This window comes from Pleuronectes platessa, chromosome 7 (assembly GCF_947347685.1).
Source record: "Pleuronectes platessa chromosome 7, fPlePla1.1, whole genome shotgun sequence".
Taxonomy (NCBI): Eukaryota; Metazoa; Chordata; class Actinopteri; order Pleuronectiformes; family Pleuronectidae; genus Pleuronectes; species Pleuronectes platessa.
The window spans coordinates 27,794,293-27,818,114 of record NC_070632.1 but is presented as its reverse complement, the minus strand read 5'-3'; the positions used below and the strand labels follow the sequence as shown (position 1 = coordinate 27,818,114).

The window sequence follows — 23,822 nt, the reverse complement described above, 5'->3', positions numbered from 1 at the left end:
AGTTATTGCTAGCCTCTGTGTTGATTTCTTTAATGTTAAGAATGTTTCTCATAAGACCTTATCAGATGCATTGTGAAACATCTGGGTCACCTAATTTTAGTGTAAACAAGAGGGTGAACTCTTGACTAATGACTAATTTTGCACTGAAACACAAACTTGATGTTACACATCTTAAACAATGATATGGGTGTCCCTAGACAACCAGACCTGTGTGCTTTGCTGTGACTATAAATGACTGGAACCTCAGATAAAGAAAGTTATTTTCTGACTTCCATAACTGAGGCATTCTCTACCGAATGTAATGTGCCCATTCTACTTCAGATCCATTGGATCATTGTTTGTTTATGTTGCTTAAAGAAGAGCATTCACTGCTTTAATGTAATCAGCATCTTATCTGCCAATATCATGGTGTAGAAGTGCAAGGAAATACCATTATGTTATGATCAATGTCATTTATTGTGCACAAACATTATATTAAGGCATCTGCTGGAAATGATATGATCAACAATTCTCATGCAAAAAATACTTTAAAAACTACACAAATAGTGTTTTGGAGAGGGGGGTTTCAGAGGGAGGGGGCAGCTCTGGAGAAAGGTCTGTCAATCCAGGTCTGCTCCTTGGTGTGATGGAGACATGAGGTTAGCATCAGGAGCGGAGGCTGCAGGAGGGACCGTGGAGCTGAGGCACACCTGTACTGCTTCTCTTGAGAAGAACTGAATGACACAAACAAACCATAGTGTTAAATTATGAAGATGGTTCCCTCTGATTTTTTTTTTAAACATAAACGTCAGACAGGCCACTAAAAACTAAAAATGCTGAAGCTAACAGCTACCCAACAGCAAGCTAATGCCTTCCTAAGGCTGCCAGGGAGTAGCATGAGTAGCCTTGTAGCAAGAGAGTGTAGCTAATCACAGCCCTCACAGTTCTTCATCAGTGGAGAAGTACCTCGCCATGTTTTCATCTTCAGAGGAGTCATCCAAAGACTGTGCTGCTGTTCCAGAATATGTCAGGCCCGCTGCAGCCTGCTGGGCTTGAACTCTGAGCACGCAGAGTAGGCCCTCACGTCCCCTCTCAGTAAATGCATCAGTACTGCCTGAGAATATATGATAAAAAACAAAACGTCTCAATAGTGCGTTTGTGTGTATGTATACATACACACATACAGGGCTTTCTTTTCTACAGAAATATTTTTCCTGAGTTGATGACTCTGCTTATTGCCATCTAGAATGTGAAACCAAATATATTTTTTGGTGTACCCATACAAGATGTCCAATGTAGCACCAATAAAATCCAATCTACTACACTACGGTTTTAATGCCTCTGCAATAGCGAGTCGCCGGGGGCATAACTGCATGTTTTCGGATTGTCTAACTTTGTATTTGTCTTAAAGTAAAAAGGTCAAGGCCACACTGACCTCATCTTATGGTTTCAGTTGTCAAGAGATACAGTGTCATTTATATGAGAGAAAATATGTAGAAATATGTAGACGGACACTGCACTGGTTAGCGGAGTCATACAACGCAGTGCGGTAATTCTAGTGTAGTTTTTTTGTAATAAATGGGTTATCTATTTTTACAATCTACAAAAAGTTATCTATACATTTGGTCACAGAATGTTACACGAATAAATTGGCATTAAAGTTGGCATCTTGCTGTCTCACCAGTCTGACGATGCAGCTGAAGCGTCCATCAAGGGCTTTCTGCAGGTAATTTGGATTGTTTGTTTCTTGTGAAGAGGAGAATAACATGAATTCATACCAATATCACTTTACAATCAAACCTTTTTGTGTTAACCTTGTGTAAACAGAGTCAAAGGACATTGTACAACAATGACACACATTTTTCCACAGTACCTGTCGTTCACTACTGAACTTCTGACACCCATTACTGGATTGTGTCTTCCTGTAGAGTGGTGATGTTCTCAATGTTCTTTTCACAGTCTGTCAAAACAAAATTAGAGTTACAAATGTTAATGCCCCACAACCCATTGCAGATACGGTTGTATTTGCACACCACATCGGATCAAAACAAAACTGCAGTCTGTGAAACAAGCAGTTTTGGTAGATATAAGGGAAATGCTAATATTTCTGCATGAAACATATTCAGTCCCTTAAGCAAAATAACAATGATGGCAGGCCGCAACCTCGATGCCTTCGTCTGCTTTGCTTACAGACTAGTTTGCGGAGTCTCGTGCTGCCGCCCACTGACCGATACATCATCGCTCTTTTCTGAAACTAATGAAGGCAAATTCACACATGTAGACAGAAATAATCAGTATAAATTAAAAGGTGTAAAGATTGCTAACATTATGTTTGATGGGGGTCATCATTATACATAACAGAGGAAAACTTTGCACATGTATTCCTTAAATTTACTTGCCTTCCTGTGGAAAAAGTTGCTTTCCCAGTTAAACAATCACAGCAGGAAAGCATGATTGATCAAAATTCTTTCAGTGTGATATTAACTTGTATTTCAGCAAGCGTACTTTGGGGATTTAATAAAAATGTATATTTGGCAAATTATATAAAATGTTTTTTCTGGTATGTAACTTAAAAGTACCTCTTTAATGGTAGGATCATTTCTCTCCCTCATCTTCCTTGTGGTACATGGATGATGGTAGTGGGCTCAACCCGGCTTCTCTTTCTCTCCAGGCTGCCCTTCCTGCTCTTCATCAAGCAAAACAAACTGTTCGGTCCAAGTTGTTGACGTTAATGAAACTCCTGTAGCTTCACTTTGATCCTCCTTGATTAAAAAACAGAACATAGCAATTGTTTTATAAAATGAATCGCAACTCCATAACATGAAAACATTATTGTCATAGTGCATACTATACATTAAACCAAATTGACCTGATATTGTGGAGTAATGGTAGAGAAATACACTCCTTATTAATCTAAAGCATTCATAAATCAAATTCATGTTTATATTTATATTGTAGCGTCCCTCAATGATGAGCTAAGCGTCTTGAACTGGTTTTCAACAACCATGTATTCACCTCCCAGGTAGCACAGGCTACCGTGGGCTGAAGCATGTGGCTAACAATGGCGTATTAGCTGATGAACAGCGTCCATAGTGTGGATTGACGGACTCTCTCCGCACTCGGACTGTAAACCTAGATCGTAACGATCTTTAAAAACAATAAACTACTTACCTGACAGAAGGAAAATGACATCGTGGTCTTCCAAGCGCTCCGTGTTTATGACGCAGCCCCGAGTTAAAAGCTGGTTGTTTACAAATAGGGTTTTTACGACAGCCACACGTCATGTCCGCTCGCGCACTCGGTCCGGTCGCGCACTCGGTCCGGTCCGCTCGCGCACTCGGTCCGGTCGCGCACTCGGGCCGGCCTCGGTATGAGCAGACTCGCAGGATCCTTCTCATTAGAGATGTAATCTAGCCTCAAATATTACTATTATATAACAAGAATAACATTCACGATCACTGAAGGACACCACGCAGGGACTGTGATTTAAACACCAAGCTGCGCCGTGGTGGCATGGCAACCGTCATAGCAACGATAAAAACATGCGTGATAACTATTAAAATATTTATCATAAGCACGAACTGGCTGAAGACTGTGGAAGCAAAGAGCACATTTCTCGCTAGAAATGGTGTCAGAATGTATTTTTATGCCCAAACTAAGTTACAAAATTATATTTTTATCTGAAAAAACAGGGAATCTCCGCCATGTTTTCCTCTCCGCAGACGGGAGCTTGAGAGTCACGTGACCTGAGAACACGCCAATGCAAAACAATGGGAGGACTAAATGTTACCATCTCACAATCTGGCCTCTCAGATTGTGAGATGGTAACGTCGTTCCAAGTGGACCAACGTTGCCATTGAACGTTTTCTGATGAGACTGGGTTGAATCTTACTGCCCAGTACGTATCAACACACTCACACAATGTTTGATCGTTTTTAATAGAAAATAGTATTGCTGCCAATTGTTTGCCAACAAGAAACTAAAATTTAATTTGCAAGTAAAAACTCGGTGTATAAGTTAGGAGGGGTAAGTTATGAACAGATAAAGATAAAGGATTATGCAATAACCATGATGTTCGTTTTAATTTGGGGTTCACACAAGTCTTTATGGTAATCCCTAAAGCAGCTTTCGGACATTCACTCCAGAGAAACCCCTAGTAAAATATCTGCAGAAAGTCAAGACACAGCAGGAGAGCCTCCGCAGGATTTACTGCAAGCAAGTGGAATGGTTGATGACGTTTCTAACATGTGACAAATGCAACAAAATTAAATGCAAAATAGGGAATACAAATATCTCACAGACAAAGAAGAAGATGTCCAGACAATTTTTTATAAGGGCCGATGGCGGTGTTGATAGGTTTTAAACCAACACATCATGATCTCTGCAGCAGAAGTAATATGTTACTTCCTGGATCTGCCTGCAGCACCTCCCCTCACCTGAATGCACTGTTGTGAACACGTTTAAGGCAAACTCTGGAGAAATCACTAGGTGGTTGGTAAAGTAAGTAAGTCATTAGTCTAGTGCTGCTAACTCAACACTCATGAAGAAAGTCAGGTTGTTGACTCACACTTATTAATGAACTAATCATTATCATATTATTTCTAAATCATTAATCTGTTCTAATCTGCTCAACTCATGATTATCTAATATATCATACAGGATATAAATATTAAATAGTCAATATATATTAGGACCTTCCTGATTACATCCTCACTTGCTCCGTGGTCACTACTCACATTCCTGAGTACTCTGTAGTTAAGTATACCCACTTCTCTATAGACAGTTTCATTGTGAGGCTCAGTGAACAGCTTAAGTGGTGAAAGCCACGATTAGTCAAAACCTATCTTGTCTGATCTCTAAGGTTTAAGCCATAGCAGTGAAAAGCTGAATCACAGCATGTGAACACAAACACCACTTCCTTCTATTTCCTGTGAGAACTGACCTGTAACCCCTACATCTTGCTCCCATGCATCCAGTCAGACACATGCTGTCCCCTGGGAGCCTCTGCTCAAGGTCCCTGCTTGATTCTCTGTATATTTTTTAACTCTTAAAATCTAAAAATATCCTTGAGTGCGGATGTTGCTGCCATGTTACATAAGCTTGTAGGATTGAAGTGTCAGGAATGAGAGGTTGTACAGAAAGTTTCTGGATCTCAGTTCTCACAAAGTAAACAATTGAGGAAGAAAGAACAGTTTCCTGGAATGGCTTCACAGACAAAAATCTACACAGAATTAACTTCAATCTCAATGTTTTGGGCAGTTTTTATTGCTTGAGGAAAAACGTCACAGGTTTCCTAAGCTCCTCTTTAAAACCAAATACTAACAGAAATGAAGTCAATTACTCAAACTATATTTAGTCTATATTCCAGAGTTATATGAACCAAACCATTAAGACCTAGCCTACTTTAAAAAAGAATGTCCCCTCATCCGCATAAATATATCATGGATCATGTCAGCTTAATTTTTTTACACAGAATACTCTCTGTGCAACTGTTGTGACTGAGGCGTAATTTATTGATGTATTTCTTCTAATTCAAATGCTGTAGATGATACATGTATTTTTTCTAGTGGAATTACAAGTTAAAGAATTCCCCATCTTTTTAGAAAAAGAAGGTGCCACATTCTCTGTCCTTATACCCTTGAAAAGAGTAAGAAAAAAACTATCAAAAAAATTATTTAACAAGGGGTAAAGAAACAGCCACAAGCAAGGGATCCCACGAATGGACAGAAGTATAATATATGCTGAGTAACAGAGCACATCAACAAAGAAACAATATTTATAGAGACAGTGTCTAACACAAATGGAGAGGTGTATCAATGTTTAAGGGTATTTGTACGCAACAAAATGTATAACAGAGATGAAGGAAGAAGAAATGATAGAGGTATCGTCAGTAATGCTAGAATATGTAAATGGATTTGTATTTATAGAGAACTTTTCTAGTCAAAGCTCTTTACAGTACAGTTTTACATTCACCCATTAACACAAATTCATACAGTCCATCTATTAGCAGCACTTTGTTGTTCTATGAGGGGCAATTCAGGGTTCACCATCTTGCCCAAGGACACTTCGGCATGCAGATGGGGAAGACTGGGGGTCGAACTGCCGACCTTCAGGTTTGAGGACGACCACTCTACCCCTCAGCCACAGCCACACTATTTGAGGAGGTTATATTATACAAGGAATATAGTTGTTATCTATGATCAGGTGCCACCATGATCACGATCCATATCACAATCCACGATCTAGGTTCCACATTGAGCTGTTACTTCTCCATGCTAGCTCAGGGTCATGGTGCATATTGAGCAGTACTGGCGACTGAACAAACCAATTAATATCTGCAAACAATTACCTTCATAACTTTGTGTTTTTACTGGACACGTAAATATGCTCAATGAAAGAGGTCTGAAATTTGATTGTCCGCCTTTAGCTAGTTTAAATCACGTAAGCTGTGTTTCTTATAAATTTTTACTTTACAGTTTTTCAGAACTCGTGTCTTTCAAATCCTTAAGACAACAAGCTAGCCAGAGTAATGTCAGCAGTTTGTTTATTTTAACCTCACACTATATTTATTTCTTCTGGCTCAAGATACACTGCATCAAGGACTTGTGCATTGGTTTGTTGTTGGTGGTCAGAGTTTGTGACTTTGCAGTGTGTGTCAAAGAATGACACATGGGGATGTTGAATGTATCATATTGATTGTTTTTTCAGCAGCGGATGCAGTCAACAAAATGTCCAAGACAAATTTCCTTTTGGAGGAATGTTGTGTTCTACAGGGTGTCCACTGTAGCAGAGGCCCAGGTTGTCTTCGTTTTTCTAGTACTACCGCTGCTGGGGTAATCATTGAATCCTCCTACGGGGTCCTCACAAATGACCATTAATTGATTCAATCTGCGGCACACAAACATACACTCAAATACACATATAAAAGCTCCTGTTGACTTATGACTGTTGTTTGGACAGGTTTTTAGGTTGTGAGCCATGTAATGCATCACATTTGACCTTGCAGTGATTAGTAGCAACTGGCAAAGTGCCAAACAGAGAGAGCGAGAGAGATGTTGGCTATGTATTGGGATGGTTGATCTTGTCGTGATTGCAGTTGAGCAAAGACAGAGCGTGAGGGAGTTTCATCAGTTTTATCGTTGTCTAAGTTTAGATCTTGGCTCACAGACCGCTTCTCAAGTAACAGGGCTGCAGGTTCACTTCAGCCACTCCACACTGAGACAGCAACAGAACTCCTCACAGAGCTTTAAAGGGAGGAGAGCAAAGACCCAGACGAGTGGCAACTCAGAAGAAAATCAGAGAAGAAGCAGAGGAGGGGAGGGGTTCCTCAACATCAAACACTGTCATATAACGAGACATTTCAAACAGGAGACACAGACGTAGAGAGAGGAAGAGCACAAAGTGGACTATTAGGCTTGCAAAATATTCCTTACCAGATCGGTTTATCTCCGTTTTCGACTTGCAGGGATTGGACAATGACTGAGGACGCAGAAGTGGAAGTCAACCTGTCTCCGACCTCCAAGTCTCAGCAACAGGCTCCACATTTTCTACGAGATGTTATCTTCCATGGCAAGTTTAAGGTGAGCCTCTCCATGAGAGAGAGAGACAGAGCATGCGGAGGCTGACAGGCAGAGATAAGGCAAGCAGCTGAATTAATTCTGCTGTGCACAGTATGGACAATCCTGACTTTTTCATGTAGAATGCCGTGATTTTGGATACCTAAATTGTAACAAGTTTCAAAATATGTATATCAGATAAAGCTAAGGGCCACAACGACCAGTTTTTTTTATTGTTGTGTCAGTCTGATGTTTGGCCACAAATCCAAAAATCATAGTTATTTTGAAGAATATCTAAAAGTCTGTAAAAAAATATAAATGGAATTATTCATAAACAATCCTCAAGACAGCACCTAATCACTGTTCTGTGATAGAAGACTTTCATTATTGTGTCCGTTCATCGTCCATCTGTGATTCCACCAGCAAAACAGAGTTGTAAAGGTGAAGTCATACGATCACATTGATGACATTCCCCCCTGCACCATCACTGCTAAATCAGTCCAATAGGAAGATCAAAACAAGTTCAAGTTCATTCTGCTGATGGCACTATACTGCTCTTTGCTTTCCAGACCGCCACTGTATTGTAGGTCTGGGCAGCATCTACATAGACACAAAGATCTGCTTGTGCACGAGTACTGTAGCTTAATACCTGACAAATCTGGCATTAAAGTAGCAATCAGCAAAGGTGCTGTTATACTTGTTTTTTAAAGAGCAACACTATGTTTGATTTATTGCATGCTATGTCTAAGCACACCCATGATATTATTTAGAGACTAGGCAGGACTCTTTTGAGCCATTTATCTAGCGTAGCAAACTTTTTCTGCCAATAAACAAAATAATTTGATTTTCAGATGTCCCAAATGTGCTCCACAAACGTTATACTGTGAGCATAGATTGTAGACACAGAATCCTTCAAATTTTCATAAGAAGTTACATGTTTTTAATAATCAGGTCTGTATACCACAGATCTTAAAAATGTTTCGGTGGAAATTACCAAAGGACTGAAGGCATCAGAGCAACTCTCAGAAACATGCCCATGTGGCACCCATGTTTAGGGGTGTGGTAATAATTAATCATTGTTATTACATAAGGTTGGGCTACTACCAAGGATCAAATTAAAACAGACGATTTAAACAAAAGAATGGTCATAATCAAAAACAGCAAAAGCTGATGCTCAACTCTTAAAGGTCCAGGGTGTAATATTTAGGTGAAAGGGATCTACTGGAAGAAATTTGAATATAAATCATCCTTGTGATGCTTTCATGTGAATTATTTTTGTCTTTACCCGAGAACGGTCCTTGTAACTTTAAAAACATTGATATATTTACATTATATTACATCGGTAGCGGGTTATCTCTAGGGAGGCGGCCATGTTTTTTAGTGTACAGACTGGACAAACTAAACACTTAAATGTTTTTAAGACAACTGAGGGCTGACACAGGTTCTCTTTCATGTTTGGAAGGGTCGGTTGAGGTGAGGGGTATTCAACATGCAAATTCACCACTAGATGTCACAAAATTATACACACTGAACCTTTAAGTCAAAGTCTAAAAATGCTAGAATTATACGATATCATAATTTCAAGCCACAATAGCTAATTGTCTTTTAGATTACGCTTTGCTCTGCAAGGTCTGTGGGGGTAACCCAACCTATTCATGACATGGAAGTACACTGATCTTCAAGTGTAAATTGGTGGAGTGAGTTCCCTTTTAAATACCAGTGTAGTTTGATCTGTAGATACTTTCCCTCTCATCTGCAGCCAGATGCTATAAGTAGACTTCAGATGGAGAAATACTGCAATAGGCTCAGCTCATGACTCTCCTGACAGATCATAATTCATACACTATTTTTTTCTTTTATAAAATGTAGTTTAAAGTGCCATAGTAGCCATAGCAGCTGCCACCAATGCTATGGCACCCAACAAACCGCAAATCATAGAATCATCGCGATATTAAACAACGTTTATATCGCATGTTTTCCTAATATCGTGCAGTCCTAAGGTCCGCCACCATCTTCTATAGAGAAAAGATTAAAATCACTACTATTTACAATATTCCTAAAAATACATTTTTTTTTATAATCATTTAAAAAAGAACACACTATATATATTTGGAATCGTATGACTTCTTTCTGCCTCAACTCCATCTGCTGGATTGTAGCTATTTAAATATATATAGTTTTGACCCAGAATACCCTCCTTACTTTCCAGGCAGCAGCATTTGGTTTATAACTGAACGTTTTTTGTTGGGTTTGCCAGTGATTTATATCTGCTGTTGGCGTATTGGAGACAACAAGGTTCACAAGGGAATGTTGGTTACTTTCGCCTTTACAATGAAAATGTTGTTACTTAGTATTAAATATTGTAAGTTTACATGTAACCAAAATGAGTTGTCATATTACAATTATCAATTATACAGTAACATCATAGCTACCCTGCAAACAGTTGAGTGACTTTTGATCAGAATGGGGAAACACTCTGTGGCAGACTCTGCGCCACAGAGTCTGAAACTTTAAAGGGAAACTAGTAAATTTGTTGTTTTGCTAAGTCATTTGAAATGTTTTGCTTTGTCTTCTGGATTTGTTCTCATCAACAGACAAAAACAAAAGAAATCTTGCATTCATAAAACAGTGTTCATAAGACTGCATTTGAAATCCTCACTCCTCCCTGTTTATAATTCTGTCCATTCTGCCAGCTGCTGAAGGCTCTAACCCCAGAGGAAAACACCCATTGTCAGCACGGCCTCTACTTCCAGGACGGTCAGCGGCGTGTTGACTACGTCCTCACCTACCATGTGAAGAAGCCAGGTGGGGGCCGCTCCTGTCGACACTCAGCACACCTGCTGACTGAAAATGCTGTTGCCCGCAGCCTACGACGTGTCCCCCACGCCCGTGACGAACGTCTTCGACGTAACCAAGTGCCTAGGCCGAAAGACTCGACATCAGCAGGAGCTGACGTGGAGCTGGGCTGTCCTGGAGAGACATTTAATGGCCATGAGGATCACAAGGCCTTCAGGAGAGAGGAGTTTGAAGGGAAACTGAGAGATATGGGGCTGGAGCTGGAGAAAGATGATGTGAGTTTATATCTTTATCCATTTACCCTCTCTGGAATCACATAATCTACTCTTTTGACATGTTTCTTTATTCTGTTTCGCAAAGCAATATCATTATTATACAAGTTACTGTCTCAAAGTGGGAAATAACATGTAGAAATTATTATATTTACTGGAAATTAAATAAATTAGAAACACCTAACACGATGTAAGTTAAGTAAATAGATTAGCAGAAAGGTGTTCAAAGTTCAAAATTGTAAACAGAGAGAGTGAGTAAGTGGGGTTGTATGTCACTGTGTGTCACAGGTCACAGTGTTTGCAGTTCTGCTTCAGCCCACAGCTACAGGGCTGACTCTCTCACACTGACTCTGTATCTGTACCCACGTGCATCAACTCTGCGTCATGATGCATTCTTAAACTGCAGAGAAATAAATACTGCATGAATTATGATCTGTCCCAAGTGTCATGAGCTGAGCCTGTTGCAGTATTTCTCCTTCTGAAGTCTACTTATAACGTCTGGCTGCAGATAAGAGGTAAAATACCTACAGATCAGACTACACTGGTATATAAAAGGGAACTCACTCACCCAACTTGCAGTTGGAAAAATAACTGAATTACCCAATATACCCCCAACAGACCTTGCAGAGCAAAGAGTAATCTAAAAACATTTTGTTATTGTGGCTTAAAATTATGATATTGTACAATTCTAGCATCTTTAGACTTTGACTTAAGGGACAGTATGTCCGTAAGCCCATGAGCAACAGATATCTCCACCCTTGAAAGGAAATAATGTGATCATATAGCAGCAGAAGCTGGTCTTCGGTCATTGCCAGTGAAGTGGCATAAATACTCTAGTAACACAAAAATTTATCAAAATATCTGAACTATTCAATAGAATTTTTACTGACTCTCTGCATGTTGCATACGGGAGTCTCTCATTCATACAGTATTTTTAAATGGGCCAATATAAAGTAGATTCAAGAAATCTTTAAAAAGTCATGCTATTTTATAAACTATTGAAATCCATTTATTTACAAACAATTCTTACACTGTGTTAAATCCATTCAAGAGTATTTGTGCCACTTCAGGTGTGGATGTGTGTAAAAAAAATTGTTAGATTTGGTATTTGTCAGTAGGGGAGAGCGGGGTAATGTGGGACATCGGGTAATGTGAAACACCCCCTGTATCTAGCAACGGAACACATTTGTGGTCATTTGACCATTATGTTTTCAAGCCCCTCCCATTCCCCCCTTGCCATGAAGGAGAAGTTGGTGCTGGCGCTGTGAAAAGTATTTTTTTTCTCACAAAAATGTATATCATACATGTTGGTGAACTTCCAACATATAAAACCATGTGATTGATGCTAGCTGAAGATTAGCCTGAATTGCTAGGAGATGTTGTTTTTCTAAAATGGTGGCTGTGGGGTAAAGTGGGACAAATGCTGTGGGGTAAAGTGAGACAGTGTCCCACTTTACCCCACCATGAAGCACAAGTTAAGTTTAGTCTTAAACATATTCTAGTGTTATATTACATTATATATGTTTTATTTTTAATGTCATAAACATTGTAGAAAAGCCATCATGCCAAGAAACTAGAGAGAGTGGAGAGTGCAGCCGCTATGGGTCATGCAAGGAAAGAAGTCCTTAAGAAAAGCTGGAAGGGATAGAAATATGGATAAAGCAACCCTCAAAAGATTCATAAAGAAAAAGAGAAAGGGGAAGTAAAGTCAGTAGCCTGGGGTGCAGTAGCTGAGGTAAAGAGAATATTCACAGATGAGATGGAGGAGGAGCTTGCCAAACACTTGAAACAACTAGCTGACCAGTTCCATGGCCTTGCTCCAGTTAAGTGCTGTGAACTGGCATTTGAATACGCAGAGAAAATCAATATCCCTGTCCCTGCCAATTGGACAGAGAAACAATGTGCCGGTAAGCTAGGGTGTGCAAGAGATCACATGAATCATAATAATCATAAATGTGCTTAATTGACCAATCCCCATGATTCTGTTGCTAGTCCGATATTAGTTTTGGAATGTGTGGTTGTCAATCTAGCTGTCAGGATTTGAACTATTACAACATGTGTTGTGATGGTAGTTTTAAAGTGGAAAAAGTACCCCAGCTACTTTACCATGTAGCTGGGTTAAAGTGGGACTGCCCTTTCACTGCCCTTTGTCCTGAAGACATTCTGATCATTTCCATTATTAGAAAACATCCTGAATTAATGGGAAATGTGTACATTTTAATGATATATCATTTTAGCTCGCCTAGAGGGGAGCAAATGTAAAAAATGTCCCACATTACCCCGCTCTCCCCTAGTTTGCATAAAATACTAAACAAAGCTGTAAGTTGAATGCAGTGAAAGCTGTATCACGTGAAAGAGGAATAATTGAAGTAAAAAAACTTGTATGGTCTTAGCTTTGAAGTAAAAATATATATTGACAAACACATAAGACTAGGATGTAAAAACCAAATGGAAGTGCACAGAGTTATCTGAGCTGCAGCCACTAATCATTGGAAACACAGCACTGCAGGTGTACCCTCAGCTGAGCGTCTGTGGAGAGACCTGAGCCTTCACATAAATCCAAGAGCAGACATTTTATGAGCACCTGAGTATGGGTGAGTAAAAGTGCCCAAAGTGAAACACAGGACAGACGAGTAACAGTAAAAACTGAGTTGACACAAACAGCTTTGCACATGAACATGGATCATTAGAGAGGGCTGGGTTGTTATAGCGAGCATTATCAAATCTGAACACGATATAAAGAAACAGTTCTCTTTCAAATTAAAGTTTGCCTGATGCCTGCTAATAATGTTGGAGGAAGGTGAACAAATTATAATGGTTTAGTAGAAAACTCTAACTGGGTGTAAGTTATTTCTGTCGTAACTTCTGTGAAGAATTCGGACATAAGTATAGAAGTCTGGAACAGACGTCTTTGAGTACTGTAATGGATGGTTGTGATCTTAATATACCAATTGTTTAGCATAGCTATGTGTCCATTCTTCATTTATTTGGACTTGGTCTTTTGTTGCATATTGAAAACTTGGAGCTCGAAGCTGTTCCCATTATGTTTCCCTATTATTGTACCCGTTTTAGCAATTTTAGGTTTGAGAAGGTGTGTAAGTCTGAGTATAACTTATGTTTAGTTGTTATTTTACAGCAGATTTGTGTAGACTGAAGTTGTTTTCCTGAGTAAACAGCACTTTCAGATAAATTTAGTTTTGTCTTTGTTTCTATCTATAAGAAGTTAGGAGGCATCTACTTCTCAATTTGGAGGCAGGCTGATTCTGTAAAACTATTTGCATGGTTGCAGATTAGAAATATCTGAGTATCAGTCACGTAAAAGTGTAAACTGATATTCTGCATATGTATAAGATTACCTAATGCCAGGGTAAAATTAGAAAAGAAGACTGTCTACAGCAGTGTCTTGAAATGGCTGACCTGAGGATACCACTACTTCAGAAAAGGTCTTAATACCTGTTTCACTAAAGCTGGACACAAGAGTGCCAAATGCAAATCTCCCATGTTTAATTTAAGTCTGCTTTTTGGTTGCTTCCATTCCTATAGTGTGTCATGTAGGCTGGAGGTGTAGAACCCCAACTTAAAATTACAAACCTGCAAATGGGAACTTGAAGGTTTTCATGGTTTTGCTAATTGTGTGTCAAGATTGTCAAGAGAGAGAGGAAAAACCCTTACTTTGGAAGATATCCACTTAACATGACATGCACACAACAATACTTTTGTATTTACTGCCTAGGGACCAACAGACTTTGTCTATTTGGTTTCTGCACCTGGTCTTGTCACATTTGAGCTATTTGGCAATTTGCATTGAAATAACTTCCAGATACTCTTTATGAGCCATGATTTTTGTGTTTTATCTAGAACAGTGGTTCTTAACCTTATTGGAGGTACTGAACCCTGCAAGCTTCATCAGTGCATTCACCAAACCCTGCGTGATTGGAAAAGTAAAATATTATTTCTTCAAAACATAGGTATATATTTTATTGGTGGACAAAATGAACCATGCATCAGTTGCACACAAAATCACTGTGTTCAAAGAACAAAACCAACAAAACATGAATTTCACACAAAAACATAGCTCAATGAATATTAACTGCAAATCCATGTGTCTTTTGCTGTTGCCTTTCAGATACAAGTTCAGAAATGCGCGGCTTCACCTTGGCAAGTGCCACTCTCATATCATTTTCGCAACAAAGTCTGTTCCTTTTCTTAGTTTTTAGGTCTACCATCCTCAAAAAGGATTGCTCACAAAGATACGTTGTAACAAACGCTGTGGGTATCTCAAGGGCTTTCTTAGCAATAAGAAGGTATGGTACGATTTGGTGACACCAAAACGTTGAGAGCGTTGTTGTTCTGAAGAGTTGCTGTTGAAGCTGGCTCTGCTAAAGTTCAATGATTTCGTCGAGGTATTCATCGTTGACATCTGCTGTCGCAACACTAAACGTGAACGGCTGTCTCACCCATGCTGGATATCAATCAATCAATCAATCAAATTTTATTTGTATAGCCCATATTCACAAATTACAATTCGTCTCATAGGGCTTTAACAGGGTGTGACATCCTCTGTCCTTAACCCTCAGCAAGAGTAAGGAAAAACTACTAAAAACCCTTTTAACAGGGTAAAAATACGTAGAAACCTCAGAGAGAGCCACATGTGAGGGATCCCTCTCCCAGGACGGACAGAAGTGCAATAGATGCCACGTGCAGGAAAACATCATCAAGATTAAAGTCTTCAAGATTAAAGATTAAAGATTAAAGTCTCTAGCAGCATTTGATGAGGGTAAGCATCCCGAAGGACAACCCCAACATGACATGCCAAGCCGTCCCGCTGCAATCACAGTCCATGGTCTGCAACCAGCAGGACCACGATCCACCATCCAGACCAGAACGCCACTCCAGTCCTCAGTCACCATCCACCGCCACCCACCACGAGCCACCGCGGTCCTGGTCCAATGCCCATACCCGATGCCAACGCGACACAGGGTCCGCCACCACCACTACGATCAGCCCACACGACACAGAATCTGCCACACTGGATCCACCACCGCGACCCCCGGTGCGCGATCCACAAACCGCAATCCATGGTGCGCCCACAGAGGCCCTGGATCTGCGGGTGATAAAGCAAAGGGATTCCGGGGAAGGGGGATAGGGATGGAGAAGAGGAAGGAGAAGCTGGAAAAATAAGCTCCGTGTGTCATGTGTCATAAAATAGAACAAGTTACGTTCTGCCGCACTAATTAGCTCTAACAATAAGCTTTATCAAAAAGGAAGGTTTTGAATCTACTCTTAAACGAACAGATGGTGTCTGCCTCCCGAACTGAAAGTGGTAGTTTATTCCACAGCAGAGGAGCTTGATGGTGAAAAGCTCTGGCTCCTACTCTACTTTTAGAGACTTTAGGGATGACAAGTAGGCCTAAATTCTGGGAGCGGAGTGCTCTAGTGGGTTTATAAGGTACTAACAGCTCTTTAAGGTAAAAAGGCGCTATATTATTAAGCGCCTTGAAGGTGAGGAGGAGAATTTCAAATTATGACTCTGTGTGGGGAAGTATCCATCGAGTGACTTTGCGAGCTCATCTAAGTGCATGGCAATTACTTGCTTCAGTTCCCCAGGTACAGAAATGTCTCCAATTCCAGACACGTCTTTGATCTTACTTACACATCCATTATGGGAAAGTTTGCGAAGTTATCATTCTCTGTTCGTCGTTTCCATAAAGTTAGCTTTTTTTTATACGCCTCCAGGTTTTCTTCCGCTTCGATGATGTTGACTCCACCGCCCTGCATCTGTCGATTGAGATTATTGAGAACATCGAAAATATCGGCCATGTACGCCTAAATGAGAATGAACTCAGAATTTTCGAAGCAATGTTCATACTCTCGCAAAAACTGGGCTAATTCAACACGCATGGCAAAAACACGATTCAGCACCTTTCCCCAGGATAACCACCGAACGTTAGAATGGTACAGAAGTACCTCGAATTCCGAGCCCATTTCCTTACACAGCTCTTTGAAGATGCGGTGCTTCATAGCTCTATTTTGCACGTAGTTCACACATTCAACAACAATTTTTAATACTTGTGCCAGTTTTCGAGGCAAGGTTTTTGTTGCCTACGCATGCCTGTGCAGAACACAATGCGTAACAATGATGTGTGGTGCATCGGATTTCACCAGCGCTCCAAAACCAGAGTGTTGTCCCAGCATGGCTGGAGCTCCGTCCGAGCAAACTGCAGAAACCATATTCCATGAAAGATGTCATCCACGAGTTTCTTCACATCGACTGCCTTGGTTGTTGTTGTAAGAGGCTTACAAAATAAAAAATATTCCTTTATCACATCTTCTTTCATATAGCGCACAAATACAACAAGCTGGCTTAGTGTGGAAATGTCAGTGGTCTCATCGAGTTGGAGCCTGAATTTTGCTGGGCTTGAAATCAGATCTGCAACTACTTGAGCCAAGATGTCATCGCTCATGTCGTCTATTCTTCAGCTGATTGTGTCATTTGAAAGAGGAATTTGGGATAACTTATCTTCAGCAGCTTTTCCCAGCATGATATTCACCATCTCCAACACAGCTGGTTTTACGAGTGTCTGGTTTGCCCTGCTTTGCGATCACGGACGCAACTTCATACGATGCTGTGAGGATCGGTTTGTCAATGGGTACAAAGCCGAGAACAGGCAGAGTAGCCTTTTCATCGAATCTGGCTCTCTTCACCTTGAGTTCAGCGAGCGTTGTGTTCTTGTATTTCCCATCTCCAGGCAGCTTTAGGAAGTGTTCCTTTAGTTTTGCCGGTGCTAGACTAGAATTGCTCAACTTGGCAGTGCAAATCAGGCATTGAGGACGCTGACTCCCATCACGTTCCTTTATACAGGTGAATCCATATTGTACGTATTCGTCCAACCACTTTTGCTCAACATAGTTAGTATCAAGGGATTGAAAGATTAAAAGAACATCACAAATTACGTACAATCATAACAGCCACAAGTCGACCCCTGAGCGCACCAAGTTCCCTGCAGCACAGATATCAAAGCTTAGCAATGTGGCCTGAACACCTGCAGCCAATGATGGCCAAGCGGAGCGTGACGTCACATTTTTACTAAGTAACCAAATATTTGTAATCTAACACGGCGAAGAAACTTTTTTGAAACTCACAGTGGGTCCACCCCGTCGTTTTTTCATGTTGGTATGCCCCCGCCCTGAGCAATGCAACGCTGTTGCGGCGCACTGACAGCAGATCGCCACGGACGACACTCGCAACACCGTCCAGTGCGGGGGGACATGGTGGAGGTGCCTCCTTCTCCTTCTCCGCTCTTCCACCCCCCTCCGTGCGCCCTGCCGGTCTGCTCCGATGTCGGACCTGGCAGCATGGCGCGTCAGCGGAGGCGGGGGGATGGCCGAACCCCTGAGAGTTACTCACCGAACCCCTGGGGTTCGATCAAACCCAGGTTAAGAACCACTGATCTAGAAGATGAAGAACTGCATATTGGATTCTTCCAATGTGCCATTGAATGCACCGTTTATAGCAGAAAGCTTTTTGGGGGTTCAGATGAGGTTGCATAAAGAGAGACAGAGTCTGAAGTGAAAGAGGTTGTGGTGGAGGAATGGGTCAAGAACAGGGCTTTCAGCTAGGGGGAAAGGGCTTGCGTGAAATCAGTTAATATTTAATTATTTTTTTGAGTTATTGACTTATTATTTGCATTTGTATCTTCATTTTTCACACATAGTTTGATTAGATTTTCAACAAGGACCAAAATTAACCCATAACACTTCTCCAATGTGACTCATTGAAGTGGTCCAGCAGAGCCTTAAACTACTTAATCTAATCCTTAATTGGTCAAGTCAAATTATAAACAAATTATGTTCACCACAACAAGCAGAAATCTGATCAGGAGGGAAACCATTAGTCTCTATGCACAGCAGCAGTACTGCTGTACAGTGTTGAGTCCTTCAAATCAATACACACATAGATAGTTTCCTCCTGGTCAGACTACAACCCTCACTTTAGAAAAATTATAAACATTATGAACCTAAAATATAACAAGGCAATTAAAAGTGGTCAACAAAAGGTAAGTGTACTTAAAGGAGCAAAATACTGTGTTAATGAACAAACTGACCCCCCCACAATGAGACATGAGGAGACATACATTATATTATAGCTAATAAAAAACAAGGGGTAAACAATTATATGGTTTGGCCCGATGAGCTGGCTCCAGGTTTAAGAGTCCTTAGCAATGAGCCACTCCTTTTGCCAGCAGGAAGGGACCTCCCCCAACAGCCACAGTAACTCAAAGACAAAGACGAAAATGATTCATATAAAAAGCTATCTCCTGTGTAACCCTACAGTGTTAAAATGTGTGCACCTCATCTAAACAATGTAAGGTTACGAGCAATTAAACAGATTCCATATAAGCAAACTGTGATGTTAATTGTTTGGTGTGGCTCACGACAAAATAAATGTGTGTAGCAAACTGATGAGGAGAGAGTGTGTGTATTTGGAACATATTACCCCATGTGGCCTTGGCCATCACACAGAGGAAGATATTCCCACACAACTTTTGCATTTTGGGGATTACCCAAAGCTGGAGATCATCCAAAGCTGGAGTACCAAGAGAAAAACAGCAGACATGAGGAGAACGTGCAAACTCCACACAAATTTGGCTTTGTCCAGCCATTACGTTCAAACCCTCTTAACATAACCACTGCAACGTGTTTCCCCCCTTACTGATGTTCCCTATCTATTGTTAATGTGTATCTATTGTTAAACACTATTGTTCTATACTGATTTGTCTATTTCTGAAAGATGTAGTTTGATACCAACTAAACTAAATTTGAACAAAACCAAACTCATGCAAAGTACAAATTATGATGAACAATGTCATTATTGAAAATGTAAAAGTAGCAGAGAGCATTGCAGTTTTGCGAAAAGGTTAGAAACTTTCTGGATCATAATTCATTGTAGGGGAGAGTGGGGTAATGTGAGAATTTTTTTTACATTTGCTCCCCTCTAGCCAAGCTCAAATGATGTATCAGTAAAATTTACACATTTCCCATTAATTCAGGATGTTTCCTAGCAATGGAAATGATCAGAATATCTTCAGGACAAAGGGCAGTGAAAATATGATTGTTTTTTAAAAAGTGGTCTTGTGTCTCACTTTACCCCTAAGCTGGGGTAAAGTGAGACAGACCAGAGAAATCAAGGGGGTAAAGTGATCCACTTACTTTTTCAACTTTAAAACTAACATAACAACACATGTTGTATAGTTAAAATCCTGACAGCTAGATTGACAACCTAGCTGTTTTGGATATTAGTTCCAAAACTAATATCGAACTAGTAACAGAATTATGGGGATTGGTCAATTAAGCACAATTATGATTATTATGATTCATGTGATCTCCTGCACACCCTAGCTCACCTGCACATTGTTTCTCTGTTAAGTTGGCAGGGACAGGGATATTGTTTTTCTCTGCATATTCAAATGCCAGTTCACAGCACTTAACTGGAGCAAGGCCATGGAACTGGTCAGCTAGTTGTTTCAAGTGTTTGGCAAGCTCCCCCTCCATCTCATCTTTGAATATTCTCTTTGCCTCAGCTACTGCACCCCAGGCTACTGATTTCACTTCCCCTTTCTCTTTTTTCTTTATGAATCTTTTGAGGGTTGTCTTGTCAATATTTCTATCCTTCCAGCTTTTCTTAAGGACTTCTTTCCTTGCACGACCTCAGCGGCTGCACTCTCCATCTCTGCGATGGGTGTTTGGCCCCAGGTTGTCTTCCTGGTGTAGTTTATTGGCATGATGACTTTCTACCATGTTTATGACATTAAAAATAAAACATATGTAATTTAATATTACACTAAAATATGTTTAAGACCAAACTTAACTTGTGCTTCATGTCTCACTTTACCCCACAGCATTTGTCTCACTTTACCCCACAGCCAACATTTTAGAAAAAACAACATCTCTTAGCAATTCAGGCTAATATTCAGCTAGCATCAATCACATGGTTTTATATGTTGGAAGTTCATCAACATGTATGATCTAAGTTTTTCTACCTGAATCAATTTGTTTTGACACAACAGTTGACTAAGTTCAAAGCAAGAAAATGTACTTTTATATGCAAAAAACACATTTTTGTGAAAAAACATACTAACCACAGCACCAGCACCAACTTCTCCTTCATGGCAGGGAGGGAATGGGAGGGGCTTGAAAACATAATGGTCACATGACCACAAATGTGTTCCGTTGCCTAGATAAAGGGGGTGTCTCACATTACCCGATGTCTGACATTACCCCGCTCTCCCCTACATTCTGTATTGTATACTGGTATTACCATAATGGATTTATGTTGATGAGGTATGGGCAACATAAAGACATAAGGGATCATACAAAATGCCGGATATTGGGAGCACACCAATAATCTCTCACATGAACTGAAACTCGTGAATCTAGTGGAATTGAATCTACTTCCTGGTAACTTACAAAATTATATATGGACAAAGCGGGCTACTACTGAGAAGGACTTCCTATATGAAACATTGTTATATTTGCACCAACAAGTATGGGCATATCAATCTGTGGGGTTATTATGTGGAATGGACGGAATGAAAGGGATGAAATCAAACAAAACAAACTTCATACTGTTTAATCAGACGTACAAAGACATAATTCATGAGAAGATTGACATATATAAAAAGACACCAGAGAAGTGGTCAACAAATGTAGTTGTTTTTTACATGAAACATGCTTTTCATCTGTAACATTTTGTGTCTTGTTTTTTTGATAATAAACATGATTGAGCTCTATCTGTATATTATTTGACTCAGACCAAGATTCCAGGCGTGGGTTTTGTGAAGATTCATGCTCCCTGGAAGATTCTCTGTCGAGAAGCTGAGTTCATGAAGCTAAAGATGCCCACTAAGAAGGTGAGACTAATTATTTCTAAAGAATAGGCCACTGCTCTTTTAACACTATTCAACTTACTCAAATTTACTGACTGAATGCACTCTTATGAGACTTTACATCCACTAGACACATACCCTTAACCTTACACACACATGTACACACACAAACACTTTTTTCATTGGACTTGAGTTTCAACTGACATATTTTAAGACCAAGAAAAGCACAAGTGCAATTATCCTTGGTGACTGTGGAGGAAATTGAAGTTCATAGAATTCACTGATTTGTTCAGGAAGCCAGATTAAGACTTTTACTTTGTGACATGAAGCATCATCCTGCTGGACGAAGCCATTAAAAGATAGTAAACTGTGGCCAAAAATGTATGAGCATGGTCAGAAAGAACCCTCACATAGGCTGTGACATTGAAACCATGGCCTGATCAACCTTATCTGCCCCTGACGGTTTTCTGTCAGCTCCAACCAGTCTGTTAATTTTCTTGTGACATTTCTCGCTCATCAACACAGAATTGCTGCTCACTGGTGCTCTTGATTTGTACTTGCATGATTTTACACACTGCGCTACTGCCACATTTGGATGGATGGATAAATGCATCAGTAAACATGTGTACAGGTATGAATATACAACTTAACCTTGAGTGTGTGTTCTGTGTGGATTTCTAGGTGTATGAAGTCAAACAGTCTAGTGGTGTCATGGAGAAGATCAGCTCTCTGGTCAGTAAAGCTCTGGAGCCTCTCCATCCTCATGTTGAGGAACATCAACCCAAGAACATCAAACATCTGTCACACACTTTCTCCAGAGAAAAACAACACCTGTAAGCGCAACTTTATTTCTTTAACACTGTGATTGAAAAAAGGTGGAACCAGGTTGCCTTGTAACACAATTGCCTCGCAATTAGGGAGGCTTACTCTGAGTAGGATTTACTTTGGAAAAGTCTTACTTAACTCAGAAAACTGAACCAGGATTCATTTGTTTCTAAAAACTGATCAGCATCAATGTGATCTGTCGATTTGTTACCCTCCTAGTCAGGGGAGGTGGAGGAGGACCTGTAGTAACCAATGTAGCTGCAGAAAACATGTTCTGCTCAACAATAGGATTCATTTTCTGTTCCCCCTTAAGGCCGGTGCATGCTTCTGCAACTGCGTCGGCGGCGTTTCACACAGCTGTGTCGCAGGACTCTTTGTCATTCATGCTTCCCCAAACTTCCCCAAGCGCTGCACGTCTTATAAAGCAATTCCCCGCCAGAACACTAGGCGGAGTAATGTTTTTTGTCGAAGACGACCCTAGAGACGCCTTCTTTCTTCTTCGTCGATTGTTTATTTACATAGCCACTGCAGCTCCTCGTAGCCTTTTTCTGGCGGACAAATCCGCCAGTCAGTGACGGGTTGTACAAGCAATCATACTATCGGATCTCTTCTGCCAAGTGCTCTTCTATTTGGTCCATATTCGTTCTTCTAAATCTTCCGTGATTTCTGCCAGTATTATGGGACATGAAACCGGAAACTAGACTCCGGACGGGATGTAGTAGGCAGACCAATCACAAACCTTGCTTGGGCTGCGTGAGGCTCGCGTCGCTTTGTCGTATAGTTAGAAAAATTGGGCGACGCAAGTAAGCACGTAAGAAGAGATACATAAGCACGTAAGGGGCCCGGAAGGGCTCTTGCGCATGCGGGCCCGTGAAAACGCAGAAGCATGCACCGGCCTTTAGACGTATAAAAAATATGACTTCAGAGCAGCTAAAGGGCTCAATGAGAGAGCACATGTGGCACCTCACCGTTAAACAGTGTGACATTGTAAAAGGAATCAATAGATATTCTCTCTCCTCATGGGCCATTTAACACTAGCTTCCTTCTGATCATACCTACTTCTACAGTGGTGTCATAATGTAGTCTGACCAGCTAGCTTTTGCATAGTGTTGTAGATTTATCTTATATTGTGAAATTGCCAATTTGTCAGTATAAGCTTAGTTGCAAATTACAAAAAAAAAAAGAAACAAAACCTAAATCATCTAAATTAGCATAGTGTGCATTAGCCATATGCTCCAATTCCAAGGAACTTGTTTATTAATTCCTAAAGCTCTGAGTTTTCTCAGAAACACGGTGACCACAGAAATTGTAATGGAGTCACAAGGACTCTTCCTAGTATCAGATGTCCAGCTAAACTGAGTAACTGGGTGAGGGCTAAACACTAAATGAGTGTGAACACCGGACACTGCACAACTCTAGGCTAATTCTATTTCATTCTATTTAATTTGTATAGCAGAAATGGTTGAGGTTGAAAGAGGTTGAAAACCTACTCCTGAGTGTACATGGCC

At 40.4% G+C, this 23,822-nt stretch overlaps 1 protein-coding gene and 1 long non-coding RNA gene across 4 annotated transcripts in view; one reads left to right on the top strand and one right to left on the bottom strand.

The window, feature by feature from the left end:
• Positions 1–360: 360 nt before the first annotated feature.
• Positions 361–3,220, bottom strand: LOC128444721 (uncharacterized). Of its 2 annotated transcripts, none has more exons than XR_008339182.1 (5): positions 3,151–3,220; positions 2,559–2,741; positions 1,853–1,939; positions 946–1,093; positions 361–713 (listed from the first exon to the last, which is right to left on the bottom strand). It is a non-coding gene; the product is annotated as an uncharacterized LOC128444721 (long non-coding RNA). The 2 variants fall into 2 exon arrangements; XR_008339181.1 differs by having other exon boundaries at positions 364–713; positions 1,661–1,939.
• A 3,865-nt stretch (positions 3,221–7,085) lies between these two features.
• Positions 7,086–23,822, top strand: part of LOC128444745 (anoctamin-1) — a 47,323-nt gene continuing 30,586 nt past the window's right edge. For both annotated transcript variants that reach the window (XM_053427380.1, XM_053427379.1), the window contains exons 1-4: positions 7,086–7,559; positions 10,229–10,606; positions 21,415–21,513; positions 22,171–22,322. In XM_053427380.1, coding sequence (XP_053283355.1) covers positions 7,455–7,559; positions 10,229–10,606; positions 21,415–21,513; positions 22,171–22,322 — 734 coding nt within the window. In that variant the 5' untranslated portion in view covers positions 7,086–7,454. The remainder of the gene's footprint in view (positions 7,560–10,228; positions 10,607–21,414; positions 21,514–22,170; positions 22,323–23,822) is intronic.